This window comes from Labeo rohita, chromosome 20 (assembly GCF_022985175.1).
Source record: "Labeo rohita strain BAU-BD-2019 chromosome 20, IGBB_LRoh.1.0, whole genome shotgun sequence".
NCBI lineage: Eukaryota > Metazoa > Chordata > Actinopteri > Cypriniformes > Cyprinidae > Labeo > Labeo rohita.
In genome coordinates this window covers 21,438,955-21,455,014 of record NC_066888.1, presented here as the reverse complement: position 1 = coordinate 21,455,014, position 16,060 = coordinate 21,438,955, and the positions used below count along the sequence as shown (strand labels likewise).

At 37.0% G+C, this 16,060-nt stretch overlaps 1 protein-coding gene across 1 annotated transcript in view; it reads left to right on the top strand.

The window, feature by feature from the left end:
• The window catches only part of nbas (NBAS subunit of NRZ tethering complex), a 218,895-nt gene that overhangs the window by 14,687 nt on the left and 188,148 nt on the right, over nt 1-16,060 (top strand). The window contains 11 exon segments of the mRNA XM_051138331.1: nt 78-176; nt 662-800; nt 3,282-3,347; nt 3,543-3,671; nt 6,662-6,725; nt 7,136-7,329; nt 9,029-9,289; nt 10,144-10,269; nt 10,499-10,570; nt 10,572-10,651; nt 10,734-10,871. Coding sequence (XP_050994288.1) covers nt 78-176; nt 662-800; nt 3,282-3,347; nt 3,543-3,671; nt 6,662-6,725; nt 7,136-7,329; nt 9,029-9,289; nt 10,144-10,269; nt 10,499-10,570; nt 10,572-10,651; nt 10,734-10,871 — 1,368 coding nt within the window.

Sequence of the window (16,060 nt, the reverse complement as noted above, 5' to 3'; positions counted from 1 at the left end):
AGGGTTTTATTCATCTGGCCTCATAATGACTATTATAATGTTGATACATTGATTTCCTGTTCCTGTTCTGCTCTCAGTGTTGGAACCAATCAGGCTTTTCAAGAGAATCACACCTTCAGTTTCTCCGCCCACTATTCCAATGGAATTACCACCGCAATATATCATCCTGGCCACAGGTGAGACCCCCATCTCAAAGCTGTTTTTGTTGTTTGTTTGTGTGTGTGTGTGTGTGTGTGAGATTCTCAGAGAGATGTTTTTCTCTAAAACTGAACACAAAATCATCCGGCATAAAGTACCTCAATCTTTGGATAACACTTTTGGTGATTTGTGTTATTCCCACTATACATGTTTGAACTGAAATCCTCTCTGGCTTGTGTTTCAGGCAGTGCTTATTGATTTTTAAGGAGAACATTTTTAGGATTTTAGCTGCCACATGGGGGCAGTCTTTATATAGTGTCTAGAGGTGTGTGTGTGTGCGTGTGTATACATTTGTTTGTATGTGCTGTTCATGTGTAGATCAGATCAGATTCTTTCCTGTTTCATCAGCCCCTCATGGACCACTTCAGCCTCATGAGTGAGTTGAGGTGCTCTGTGTATGTGTGTGTGTGTGTGTGTGTTTTTCCTCTGACTCAAGCTGGTGCTGTGTTTGTGTGTTCCTCAGGTTGCTGCTGGTGGGAGGATGTGAGTCTGGAGACAGTGATGTGTCCAGGGCGAGCCGTTGCGGGATCACAGCATGGCGGGTGTTGTCGGGGTCACCTCACTATAAACAGGTCACCAGTTATGAGGACGACGTCAGTGCGGTGAGTCTGTCTATGGACTTATGTGACCCTGGACCACAAAACCGGTCATATTTTTTTAAATTGGGATTTGACATCATCTGAAAGCTGAATAAATAAGCTTTCCAATGATGTATGGTTTGCCCAAAAATTGTGGTTGCTTTGGTACCTTTGGGGCATCAAACCATTTTTTTTAGGTAATTTCTAGTGTGATGCTTGCAGGACAAAAGGGCCTGTAGTTTTTATAATATTCTGGTCGATATGTATTACTTGGGTTATTGCTTTGTTTTTAATCTTTTCTAGTATTTATCAGCCACCAGTAGAAATTGGAAGTTTGGTCAGTTTGCAAAACTTTTAGCACACTTCTCCTTGACAAATCCAAGTGTGTTCAGTGCTTTGTATTGGATTTTATGAGAAGGATATGAACTCTCTAGTAGTCCACGCATTTGTATGGGCTGCTCTACAGCTTAAGAAACTGAGATATTTCAAGGAGTAAAGACACTTCTGCATTGGCTGCTGCTCAGAATACACAATCATATGTTCTCACATAACTGTGTTTCACACACCTGAAAGCGCAGGCTCATTTTTGCTTTTCTAAGGTTGTAAAGGTTTTATGTAGTGAGCTCTGGAAGCTCCATTGTAGGCTTAATTAGAGTTTAGTACTGAAGCTTCTAGCTTGTTTATTCTCTCCTACAGGTCCAGTGGTGTGACCTCTGATTGAATTGGTTGAACCTGTTTTGATGTTCTTCGTATTTATTTAATGTTCAATTATTTATTTAGTTGTTGGGTTGAATATAGTGTAACTGAATGTGGAAGAGATCATGGTTGTTCATTCTGAAAACCCACCGTGATCTCTTAAAGGAATAGTTCACCCAAAAATGAAAGTTCTGTCATTATAAATCATCCATTTTTGTTTTCTTTGCTCACAAAAAGTATTCTCGTATGTTCATAAAATTAAGGTTAAACCACTGATGTTGCACTATTTTATCAACGTCCTTACTACCTTTTTTGGTCCTTGAATGTGTCAGTTGCTGTCTATGCGGGGTCAGAAAGCTCTCGGATTTCATCAAAAATATCTTAATTTGTGTGAACAAAAGATGAACAAAAGTCTTACAGGTTTGGAATGACATGAGGATAATTAATGACAAAATTTTCATTTTTGGGTGAACTTTCCCTTAAACAACCAGTGAGGTTTGTTTTAGCGTGACATATGTTCGAGCTTCTAGGCTTATAATATGTGATGTTCTCTGTGTACAATTGAGGTAAAAAGTTTACATCCCCATTTCAGAATCTGCAAAATGTTAATTATTTTACCAAAATAAGAGGGATCATACAAAATGCATGGTATTGTTTATTTAGTACTGACCTGAATAAGATATTTTACATTTGAAATATATTTGTGTATTTGAACCCTTTCCAACAATGGCTGTAAGATTTTAAGATCCATCTTTTCACACTGAGGACAACTGAGGGACTCATATACAACTATTACAGAAGGTTCAAACGCTCACTGATGCTCCAAAAGGAAAAAACATGCATTAAGGGCTGGGTGTGAAAACTTTTGAACAAAATGGATTTGTGTGCATTTTTCTTATTTTGCCTAAATATTATGGTGGAATCTTTTTGAAGTTGAAGATCAGGGTAAATTTAACTTATTTTATCTTCTGGGAAACATGTAACTATCTCCTGTAGTCTCTGAAAGGCAGTACTAAATGGAAAAATATGATATTTAGGCAAAATAAGATAAATGTACACATTCTGTTCAAAAGTTTTCACCCCCAGCTCTTAATACATAGTTTCTCCTTCTGGAGCATCAGTAAATGTTTGAACCTTCTGTAATAGTTGCATATGAGTCCCTCAGTTGTCCTCAGTGTGAAAAGATGGATCTCAAAATCATACAGTCATTGTTGGAAAGGGTTTAAATACAAAAAAATGCTGAAAAACCAAAGAATTTGTGGGATTTTTCTGAAGAACAGCAGGGAGTTTAACTGTTCGGGACAAACAAGGGACTCATAAACAACTGTCACACAGTAAGAATCAATAGGATGTGAACTCATTTTTATAAATTCAACTTGTTTTCTCTAGTGGACTATATGTAAACATCTTTTATGTGAAATATCCTATTCAGGTCAGTACTAAATAAACAATAACATGCATTTTGTATGATCCCTCTTATTTTGGTAAAATAATTAACATTTTGCAGATTCTGAAAGGGAGATATAAACCACATACAGTTGAGGTCAAGAGTTCACATGTAAATAAAAACTTAAATTAAATCTGTTCATCATATTTCTTTGGTTTCTAAGTGGTCCATTTTGTTGATTAGTTACCAGCTAACATATTCCAGAAACCAGCTTGATAACCTTAAGCTAGTGTGACCAGCTGGTAGCTGCTTTGTTGCTGTTAAAAAAGGAATGAGTGAGAATATAATAAATAGAAGTATGTAAATGCATCCATGATATTCATGAATGAAGTTATGAGTCATAATTTCCTTTTCTTATTTAGTCCCAGAGGCGAGGATTCTTTAGGATGCCCAGCTTTCGAGTTTTCTCCAGGCATAACACCGAACAGGTGACTCACTTTGGTGAAGTTTTTGTGTCGCTCACTCATTTTTATTTTGCTTGCCATTTTTTTTTTTTTTTTTTTTCCCTGTCTCTCCGGGCCAGTATGAGAGCATATAAAACGAAAAGCCAAAGCTCAATTTCATTCTGCTAAGAACTCTGTATAAACAGTGTAATGCCTAATTGAACGTGTATGTTTACTCAGGATGGCGTGTTCCGAATGAGTCTGTCTCCTGATGGCACAGTGCTGGCTGTGATCCACTTCTCTGGCAGTCTCAGTCTCTGGGATATTCCATCATTCAAACTGAGAGGCAGCTGGAAACAAGAGGAACAAGTAATAAAATCACTCTGTGTGTTTGTGTGTGCGCTAAATTTCAGAGACTTAAAGCTGAAGTGTATGCATTTCTGCATCACTGTTCCAATCAATGTAACTGAAACAGTCATGACTGATTTTAAAGGAGCTATATATAATTTTTTGACTGTACCAAATAGGGATGTAATGGTATTATCAATATCGTGGAATTGCGATAACAAAACTCGATAATATCATGGTCACATGATGATATGAAATGATAGGTCTTCCAAGCAAAAAGTGTTGTTTTTAAAATATATTTAAACTTCTTATTCTAACATTAAAGGTCTCTAAAGTTGTGTTTTGGGCCAAGTATCTGTCAAACAAACTAAGACCGAAAGCACAATATGACTTAATTCCCTTTATCAAGTCGTTGCGTGTTTCAAAGCGGAGCGTGCACTTCATTCAGGCAATTAGCTTGCGATTCTGTGTTTTCTGTGTCTCAGAATGGCTCAGTTGACAGTGAATGAATGCAGGGAACTTGTTTATTGCATGTGCTGTGAGTTTAGTGTGTGTTTGGAAATGTAACGGCCACCAGTTATGCTTTATTTTACAGCATTTCACTACATTTGTAGTGAGGCGTGTTTTTGTAAGCTTGTTTTCACTAAAGATGGCGTTTTCCGTCAAAATAAAAGCTCTTCTACTGTTTCAGGGAAAATAAAAGCTTAAAAGTACAGTATGAATTGCTGACAGATAGCGGTTTAAACAAGTAACATTAATGTAGTCTAAATTCAAAATGTCTCTTTTAAGTTTAGAAGTTAGTAAAGAAGTATTGTAATTTACCTACTGTAGTGTAAAGTAAAAATAATATACCTATTCATTTTCAAATATTCATTTTCATTTATTTTACAGTTCAGTTGTTTTACAGTATATGGCTATTACTGTCATAAGAAAATAACAATGATATAAAACTGCTGTTTATTATATTGTAATTTGTTTGATGTCCTGAAACACCAGTGTGAATGTAATTTAGACAGAATATCACAAATAAAAAGAGGGTTAAGTCACGGGTTGGAGGTCTTAATTTTGAACTCTGAAAGTGCTTTAGATAGAATCATTTAACTTTAAAATGTACAAAATGTAATTTTTTCCCCTAAGCCTTCATTTGTCTTTTTATTTATTTTTTTAAATAACGAAATAATATTGTATCGTGGACTTCATATTGTGAGATTTTGATATGATTACATCCCTAGTACCAAAGCATAAAAACACTATAATACATTCACAGGTATTTAGGAAACATGCTAAGTTCATGTTTCTTCAAAATGCTATGCTACAGCCAGTTATTCTACTTTGAAAATGTGCATTCCATGTCTGAATGTCTGTTGTGTTTTGGTCCGTGTGATTCCGCCCACTGCCAGTTTAACCAATATAAAGTATTTCACCAAAATATAGTGTTTCAACACCCCAGGTTGCCAGTTGGTGGAAAACACAGTGTATTGAAGCTACTGAAGGCAGCAAACAGACTGGCTCAGAGATTGCAGATTCTACCCGATGTAAAAAGCCTCGACATCCATCTAAAAAGCTCTATGACCAGAGACATATTAAAACATGGATAACTCATAAACGTGCAGTGTAAGGCTTGTGTGGCCTGATCCTGTTGTGTGTTCTCAATCTGGCAACCCGTGAACCTTGCATCTAAGGAGGAGAAGGCGGGAAAAACATATTTAAAAAACATACTTATTTCAACTGCTAGCTGTCAATATTACATACTGTAGCTTTAAATTAAATAAAGTCAAAATGGCATATAGATGCAGCTACTGGGCATTTTCGCATCAGTATAGCATAATTTTTGTCACACTGTACGATAATGATTACTGTTTTTGCATTGTTGTAAGGGGTAGGTTTATGGTTTGGGTAGATGTAGATGTTATTAAAACACAGTCTAATAGGTAGAAAATGTAATTTATTGTTAGTTTCCAGCCACAGCTGTATTGTTTCTAGCCACAAACTTCAAAGGGGTTTATCAAAGATTCCATTTGCCTGTCATTGGTCAAGCAATCAGATAGTCACACCCCCAAACTCACACAATTGGTTGAGCCATTGTTACCGTGCAGGGCTGGTCGAGATTCTTAAAAAAACAAAGCAATGTTTTGAAAGCACTGCAGTGTTTACACTTTTCAGGGCATTCAATATAGAATGGCTGACTTAGTTGAACAATGATTCCACCCTTCCAAGCAACCTGTCAAATCGCAATTAGCAAATGACAATGATTGATCCAGTCAGTTCCTGATGGACAAAATCAAGTCCTTCTCTCTCTCTCTCTCCTATATATATATATATATATATATATATATATATAAAGATGAAATGACAACCGCAATTTCTATTTGATGCTGATTTTAAAAGTGTTCTCAATTTGTTATAGTGGCGAGAATGTATCATTACGCAAAAACTAAAATTCGCAGTTACCAAAGCCAGTGTGGATGTGCTCTATTTGCAGTCATGATTATTTATAAGTCTCCAATAAGAGGTAAAATAATAAAAATTAGCATTATTCCACTGGTCATGTCATTCCAAGATGGTTTTACCATGAGGTGACACTTTCCATTTAGTATGCAACAGCTTTTGATTACTTACTAGAGTTCATTCCATGTGAGTATATGCCAAGTTGAAAGTATTTTTCTTTCTATTTCATATTTCATTGTGTAAAACTTTAACAAGCAAAAAGCTAGGATAGAAGAAAGCATTTTAAAACGGGAGAAGATGATACGCTTCAGCTTTAATATTGCTTCTAGTGCACAGCTAGAAATGAACACACCTTTTAACAATATGTCATAAGATGATTTGTTTGTTCTTGCGTATACATGCTTGTGTGTCTTCTCGCTTTGTAGCACTTGAAGTTCAAACTTTCGATGTCATGCTGCTGTGTTCCACTGATTTGCCCACCACTTTCCATTCAGCATGCGTTCTGTCACCCCTAGCTATCGTTTTTTTTTTACACTCTCTTACTTGTTCTCTCTTTCGTTTAGCCGGGATTTGACGAGATCAACCCGGAATGGAAGACTTCGCTGGAGAAGAGAAAGAAGATAAAAGGTAGCCAGACCCTTAACTTTAGATGTGTATCTACTCCTACACTTACCTAGCGCTATTAATTATGTAGTGAGTCCAGACAGAGGTGGTGGGAGGGAGAAGAATGCTTTAATAAAGCCCTGCGTCTTGTGTCTTTGTGGAGAGGCGTTAAATTCAGGCAGTGACATTTTGATTGTGGGTTTAGATCACACGTTTTCATAAAGCTTGTCTGTCTACTTGTCCTCGGTTTGTGCTTTCTTCTCTGTTTCCTCTTTGAAAATGATGTTACTGAATCATCTATCACGTTTAGCCGCGGAATGGTGACTTTTAAATGAATGAATGTCTGTGAAATGTTTTATTTATGATATTTAGATTTTTTTTTTTCGTCTCTTGTCTTCCTCAACACCTGTCTCTTTCTCTGTCTCTCTTCTCAGATAAGGAGCAGTACCAGTCTCTGTTAGATGTGAGCTGGTGGAGTGAGACTGCTTTGATTTTAGCCCGTTGTTCGGGGGCCCTCACTGTCTCTTCTGTGCGCACGCTCAAAAACTTACTTGGCAAATCCTGCGAGTGGTTTGAAACCTCACCACGAGTCACCTCGGCCCATGATGGAGGCTTTCTCAGCTTGGAGGTGTGTCTTTATATGTGTATCAGTTTTGGTCAGTGTTAAATATCGAATTTTCTGGATATATTTGTAATGATTTTGGTGACAGTGGAAAATTTAGGAAAATGAAGAATATTGGTTTTTATTTGGCCATTAGATTACTGTATTTTATGATTCTCCCTTGTTTTGCTAGTTTAAATCAGTATCTCTGATTCAGATTTTTCCTTCAGAAAAATCCTTCAGGTCCCGCAATTATTTGGTTTTTCAGCATTTTTGTGTATTTGAACCCTTTCCAACAAGGACTGTATGATTTGAGATCCATTTTTTTCCACATTGAGGACAACTAAGGGACTTATATGCAACTATTACAGAAGGTTCAAACGTTCACTGATGCTCCAGAAGGAAACATGATGCATTAAGTGAAAACTTTTTGAATTTAAAGATCAGGGTAAATTTAATATTATTTTGTCTTCTGGGAAACATGCAAGTATCTTCTGAAGGGCAGTACTAATTAATAAAAAACGAGATTTAGGAAAAAAAAGAGAAATGCATGCATCCTCATGCTGTTCAAAAGTTTTCACCCCTGGCTCTTAATGTATTGTGTTTCCTTCTGAAGCATCAGTGAGCGTTTGAACCTTCTGTAATAGCTGCATATGAATCCCTCAGTTGTCCATTATGTGAAACATCATATTTAGCTTAGTACTAAATAAAAAAAAAAAATTGCTTTTGATATGATCCCTCTTATTTTGGTAAAATAATTAACATTTTACTGATTCTGCTAGGTGTATGTAAACTTTGACTTCAACTGTAATGAGATGTGTTTGTGTACAGCATATCAGAATGATTTCTGAAGGTTCATGTGACACATAAGACTGGAATATGACTGCTGAAAATTCCGTTTTGTCATCCAAAAAAAACAAAAAAACAAATTTGGAAATGTTTTTTAGATTGTAATATTTTAGTATTTTACTCTTCTTACCGTGTTTCAAATAAACGCGTCCCTAGTGAGCATAAGAAACTTTTGACCTCAAACTTTTGAACAATAATATAATACTGTCAAAAGAAAACTTTATATTGTAAGCCCCAGTGACAACACACTTCTCTCTCCAGAACGTTGTCTTTCATTCGTAGCCGCTGATGACAGTAATTACTCCTGTAAAGGAAGTCGTGTTATTCAGACACTCTCTCTCTATCTTCAGGCCATCATCATAAAAGTGCTTTACTGCCCCTCATCCTCAGATAAGAAAAAATCTCATCTCTTCCATCTCCACCTCATTGTTTTTTGGTGCTTACCATTGATGTAAAGCTCTCACAGCTAGAGAGATGTGAACCTGGAGGGGAGTACAGAGGGATGAGAAAAGAAAGAAAGTGAGAACATGAGAGAGATGTCGGTTTTTATTCTGGCTGTATGTTCGGTTGACGGTTTCCTCACTCCGTAGGGAAATGCAGCACACAGCTGCGGTGTCGACTGTGTGAAGTTTGTTTGATAGATTTTTCAGTGTGTGAGAAAGAGAGAAACAAACAGGTACTGCCAGGAAAATGTGTTTGTGTCCTGTGGAAACTGTGTTTGTTAGTCTTCCAAGTCAACATTCAAAATCATCCAATCTTGTTTTTTTTTTATATAGTTGAAGAATTGTTCCAGAAAGTTCCATTAACTTTTCATTGTCCTTGAATCGGCCAACCAAATCTTCTTAATCTCTCTCTGTCCATCTCTCTCTTGTCTCAGTGTGAGGTAAAGCTAGCCCATAAGCGCTCTCGTCTGGAGAGCAGCGTGACAGGTGAAGAGGACGATGGAGATGATGACTCAGACTCGGACGAAGAGTCCTCGGCGAAGGCGCGTTATTTCGGATACGTGAAGCAGGGTCTGTATTATGTGACTGAGATGGAACGTTTCGCCCCTCCCCGAAAACGGCCACGCACCGTTATCAAGAACTACCGCCTGGTCAGCCTGAGGTCTACCACACCAGAGGAGCTCTACCAGAGAAAGGTGGGTTACTATTACAACCAGATGGGGCGGAACCGCCCACTCAACCAAACTTAGTTGCTGAAATGCAAGGTAGAGTCATTGTAATGACTGGATTATGCTACATTATCCTGTGTAATACATGGTTTCTCACCAAGTAAACAAACACCTAGACCTGAAATATTGATTCAATGATTTCAGAATCGTCCTTGTGTGTCAACTTGAAAGAAAAACACAGCCTAGCCACAAAACAAACACTGCAGCAATATTAGTGCAGACTGATTAAACAAAAGATTGATTAAAAACCTTTTCAGGTTTTAGAATTTTTGGAAAAATGGGTCCAAAATTTCTTTAGTTTCTACTTCAGTCTCAAGTCGGTTTATCTCAAGTATGGTTTTCGCCTTGAAAATAGCCAAAGAAGCTAGTGTGGCATTCAAAAACAAACAAACAAACTCAGCGTCATGTTGGACATTATAAATAGAGCCAAAGTGAAGGCTTTTCACAAGAATAACAATTCATGTAACATGACCAGATGATGTAAAAAGATTACACAGACCTTGAAGAGTACCTAGCACAAGTTCATTAATATTCATGAGCTTAGCCTTTTACATACAGTATAGTCACTTCACAAAACCTTCCGAGTGTGGAATGAAAGTGAGAGAGGAAGATAAATGTTGGAGGGAATTGGACAGGAAACAGCATGAAGATGTCAACCGCAAAGTAACAAAACAGCGTTTTGTGAGATCCATATAGATTTACTTTATTGCTGTAATTTTAACAGGAGATAACAGGTCTGTGAGTCTTAGATGGACAATTTAATAAGACTGAGAGCTTTCAGTAGAAGTTTATCTTGTGTTTTTGTGTGTGTGTTTTCACAGATTGATAACGAGGAGTATGGAGAAGCACTTTCTCTCGCTCAAGCATATGGTCTGGATTCTGATCTCGTCTATCAGAGACAGTGGAGAAAATCTACCGTCAGCATTGCTTCAATTCAGGACTACTTGGTAAAAGCTTTTTCTTAACCATTACATTTCTGACAAAAACATTTTGTAATGGAAGTAACTCATGAAATTCTCAAGCGTTTTTCCCCCAGTGAGAATGGCAAATGTCAGAATAAACAAGCAAACAAAAAACATTGTACAAAATGCATTGTGTTCTTGACTCACCAAAAATTTGTGAGCAAAAGTAGTGCTTACTGTGAGTAGTTCTTAATGTTCTTTTTTTTCCACACAGAGTAAAATAAAGAAAAGGTCATGGGTGCTGCATGAGTGTGTGGAGCGGGTTCCAGAGAATGTGGATGCGGCCAAAAGAGCTCCTGCAATACGGTCTGAAAGGAACGGACCTTGAAGCATTGATTGCCATCGGTGATGGAGAAGACCAGGGCAGGTGTGTGACCCATCCTAACACAGATCTAGAGATCTTCCCTTCTCTTTGGCTATATGTTAACACAGGTTTTCTCTTGTCATAGATTCATTTTGTCAGGTGATTTGGACCTGGACGATGCTCCATATGAAGACTTTGTTTCCATGGAGGAAGAGATGGAACAAAGAAAAGAGAAGGAAGCCAAGAAGAGACAGGAGCTCCTCAAGAAAGTGGACTTTAGCAAGTAGGCTCTCTCACATACACACACAGTCATTGTAAATTGGGTAGATGTTGGTGATATGCTTCGAAGAGATAGTTCGCCCAAAAATAAAAATTCATGTCATGTTCTTCCAAACCCATAAGACCTTTGTTTATCTTCAGAACGAAAATTAAGATATTTTTCGTGAAATCTGATAACTTATTGACCCTGCATAGACCACAATGTAACTACCACATTCAAGGCCTAGAAAGGTAGTAAGGACATTGTTATAATATATATCTGGCTGCTCTCGGTAGGTTCATGAGAACTGAGCGCCCGCTGACGCCCTGGAGCTCACATCTCCAAAAACATTGCAGCAAATTTTCAAATAGATGTTATCTTTCTTAAGAAACTGCATATTTGAAGTCTAAACAAGTGCATTCTCTCCTAAAAACTCTTGAATGTACATTCCGTGACACAAAAACTGTATTATTTATAAATTTATAGCAGATTTTGGTCCGCCATGACACTCACTGTGAGCGGAGTGATACTACTGGTGAAATGGTTGGAGTTCCGATGTCACTAGAATATTGCACTCCTTTCAGCCAATCAGATTAACAAAAAAAGAACTGTCCAATAAATAAATAAGTAACAATATACAGTGCTTTGAGAAAGTATTCATACACCTTTATTTTTTTCACATATTATGTTACAGCCTCATGTTAAACCACTTTAAATAACTTTTTTTTTTCCACATCAGTCTACACAGTCTGTACACCATAATGACAAAGAAAAATAACAGATTTGTGAAAACTTTATTAAAATTTAAAAAGCTGATATAATTACATTGTGTAATGGATGAATACTTTTGCAAGGCACTCTATTTCTACATCAACAACAATATACTGTATGAGAAAAATATTTTGCAGGCATACAAATAATTAATTAATAGTTACAAAAAAATGGCATTTTAATTTATCACAGTATTAAATCAAAAAAAAATATTAAAATGTAACCTGGAAATTTTTTCACTTATTATATTCTAATTGTGTATTGCAGCATTTATTAAGTGTACTTTTTTTCTGTCCACTGTTTGAGTGATTTAAATTTGTAGATGCATTTATTTGTGGATATGTTTGTAAACTAATATATGTATACATACATTTTAGATGAATTTAACTTTATAAACCAAACCAAACCAAACATTTTTGTTCATACGGTACTTTTCACAATAGGCTTTGTTCTAAACTGTGAATGTATTTCTAAAAACAGCATTAAACATCTAAACTAGTGCTGTCAAATTGATTATTTGAGATTAATTGCATCCAAAATAGAAGTTTGTGTTCATATAAAATGTGTGTGTGCTGTGTATATTTATATGTATATATAAATGTACACACGTGTATATATTTAAGAAATAAATGTAATATATTTACATAAAATCAAATGAATACATGTATACAGTTATGGCCCAAAAAATGGGCACCCTTGCAATTCTGTCAGAAAATGCAACCCTTCTCTCAGAAAATTGTTGCAGTTGCAAATGTTTTGGCACTCGCATGTTTATTGGTACAACACAAAAAAAAGCACTGGACAAAATTATTGGCACCCTTAACTTAATATTTGGTAGCACCCCCTTTGAAAAAAAAAAAAAAAAAATGAAATCAGTCGTTTCCTGTAACCATGAATGAGTTTCTTACACCTCTCTTTTGGAATTTTTGACCACTCTTCTTTTGCAAACTGCTCCAGGTCATTCATATTTGAAGGGTGCCTTCTCCCAACTGCTGTTTTGAGATCTCTCCACAGGTGTTCTTTGGAATTCAGATCTGGACTCATTGCTGGCCATTTCAGAACTCTCCAGTGCGTTGTTTGTAACCATTTCTGAGTGCTTTTTGAAGTGTGTTTCGGGTCATTGTCCTGCTGAAAGACCCATGACCTCTGGTGGAGACGCAGCTTTTTGACGCTGGCCACTACGTTGCACCACAAAATTCTTTGGTAATCATCAGATTTCTTGATGCCGTTCACACAGTCAAGGCATCCAGTGCCAGAAGCAGCAAAGCAACTCCAAAATATCTTTGAACCTCCACCATGTTTGACTGTAGGGACTGTGTTCTTTTCTTTGAAGGCCTCATTTCTTTTTCTGTAAACAGTGCCATGATGTCCTTTACCAAAAAGCTCTACTTTTGTGTCATCTGTCCACAGTATGTTCTCCCAGAAGGCAAACTTCAGTCTTGCTTTTTTATGCCTTTGTGTCAGCAGTGGTGTCCTCCTGGGTCTCCTACCATAGCGTCTCTTTTAATTCAAATGCCGACGGATAGTGCAAGCTGACGCTGTTGAATTCTGTGTCTGCAGATCAGCTTGAAATTGTTTGGAAGTTAATCGTGGTTCTTTATCCACCATTCGAACAATCCTTCAGTAATTTTTCATTAATTTTGCTCTTCCGTCCACATCCAGGGAGGTTAGCTACAGTGCCATGGGCACACAGTGGACACAGGAACATTAAGATCTCTGGAGATGGACTTGTAGGTTGTCCATGTTTTTCCACATTTTTTTGTCTCTCAAATCCACAGACAGCTCTTTACACTTCTTTCTTGTCTCCATGCTCAGTGTGAAACACAACACAAAAGTTGAGCCAGCTTTTCTCCATTTTAACTGGTTGCAAGTGGGATTACTATATTGCCCACACCTGTTACTTGCCATAGGTGTGTCTAAATACAAATTACAGGAGCATCACATGCTTGTAAAGCAATTATTTCTTACAATTTTGACAAGGTGCCAATAATTTTGTCCAGTGCATTTTTGAGTTCTGTTTGAAATTTGATCAAGTTTGACTTTTCTTCTGTTTTTTTGTGGTGTTGCAGTGTAAACAAAAACAATAAGCATGTGAATACCAAAACACTTGCAATCGGAACAATTTTCTGAGAGAAGTGTTGGATTTTCTGACAGAATTGCAAGGGTGCCAATATTTTTGGCCATGACTGTGTGTAAATATTTCTCAAATATATACATGTACGTTTGAGTATTTATATATTCATACAAATATATACAGAACACACACATATATTACATAAACACACACACACACACACACACACACACACACACACACATATATATATATATATATATATATATATATATATATATATATATATATATATATATATATATATATATATATATATTCTTAAATCCCTTTTGTCCTCAAATTTCCCATATACCCTTGGTGGCCTCCTGGGGATAATTGGACTCTAGTTTAAAAAAAAGACCTTCACTACCACATAGTCACATACTAAAAGCCACAAAACTCCAAAATTGATTTTTATGGCATCTTTAAAAGTTGGACTATTTTTAACTCGACTTAATAACTTTTCAAATTATCCTGAATTTTACCATGCAATCTGCCCAAGAGCTAAAGCACAGCATGCTCTCAGCACGCTAATTAAACCACCACCGCTAAAATGTAATGATAAAAAGAAAGAAAGAAAAAAAAAATACAGATAAACTGGTCGACCTCGCTAATGCACAAGTTGGTTGTTGGACGTGACCCACCGTTAGTAGATGTTCTCAAAGCACATGAGGAAGTTAAATTCAGTGGAGGAGATCTCAGAGACAGCACAGATGGGAAGGGAGAGAAAGAGCAGGGGACAGATAAAGAGAAGCGGGAGGAAGAGGTGCGGGATAAAATTAAAGCCGTTTATAGATTTATTTCTAATCTGCATAAGGTAATTTATGCCTCTGTTGTGCTTCACCCAAGAGGCCTTTAATGAAAGAGCCCTCCGTGAACACAAATTATGAACGCTCACACACTCAACAGGGAGGAAGATATAGACAAAAAAAATCGTAGATTGGCTAACATTTGCTGTAAACACTGCACTAATCAAAACACACTTGTTTACACACAGACGAAATTGCCTAATTTTTCATAGCGTTACTCTGTTAAACACGTACACACACACGCTCTCCATGCATATCACACAGAACTGTATCTAATTTGCACTTAATTACTGTACGCTTCCACCAGCGGTCTGACACCAGAGTGTGTGTTTGTGTGTTTACTCCTCAGGCTGTTTGTTTGCATGCAGTCAGCATATTTAATGCGCGTGTTAATATGGCTGTTTATGAGTGTCTGTCTCTGTGCGTGATGCATTGATGTCCTTTTCACTCCATCGAGGGAGAAATAGCGATCGACCGATGGAAAAAGGAGAAATAGTGGCAGAAAAAAAAGAAACAAAAGCTTTTAGAAAGCGAAAGAGGTGATAAAAGCGATGAAGAAAGAAGATAAAGAGTGACAGAGAGAGAAAATAGACCGAAACATCAACATTGAGAAAGAGAGAGCGACACTAATGGGTTGTACTTCAATTTCTCCCAACGTTCAGCTGTGGTAATGCAACAGAAAAAAAAAGACAATCATCATTCTGTTAATTTCTTTTTAACTACGTCGCCATTATAGCAATGAGACGGTATCGATCAGATCGCTTGGTTTAGTCGAAGGTGTATATATATGTTTGTGTGTGTTAGAGAGCGATAGAAAGTTCAATGCTCTTCTCTCTTTTCACCATCACAGCTACACTGCATATTTTGATAGTGATTCCCCTTAACAATGTCTGCCTGTCAATCAGGCTTCAGTCTCACAGCGATTTTCTCCCAGTTGAAAATGACACTGCCTGCAGTTAATTCAGCTGCAACACGGACTGCTTTCAAACATACAGTAGTTTTCGAGATCATTTCAGGCTTATGTTTGCTGCCCATTTTAAACCTTATTTATAAAATAAAACATAAAATGGAGTGGGGTCTGAGACCACTAGTGACAATGCTTCTATTCTGTATTTTTAAAGGGATACTTCACCCAAAAATGAAAATTCTGTCATTACTCACTCTCATGTTGTTCCAAACCCGTAAGACCTTCATTCATCTTTGGAACACAAATTAAGATATTTTTGATGAAAGCCGAGAGTTTTCTGACCCTGCGTAGACAGCAACGCAACCACGTTCAAGACCTAGAAAGGTAGTAAGAACCGCCATAAAATAGTCCATGTGACGTCAGTGGTCCAACCTTAAATTTATGAAGCTACAAGAATGCACAAAGAACACAAAACAACAACTTTATTCAACAATTTCTTTTCAATCTCCACTGTGTGTTCGCTTGAGTACCACGACGCTTGCATGTGGTGCTGCTGACGCAGGAGCCAGTGTTATATATAATACATAGCTCTAATCTATATATTAATTAT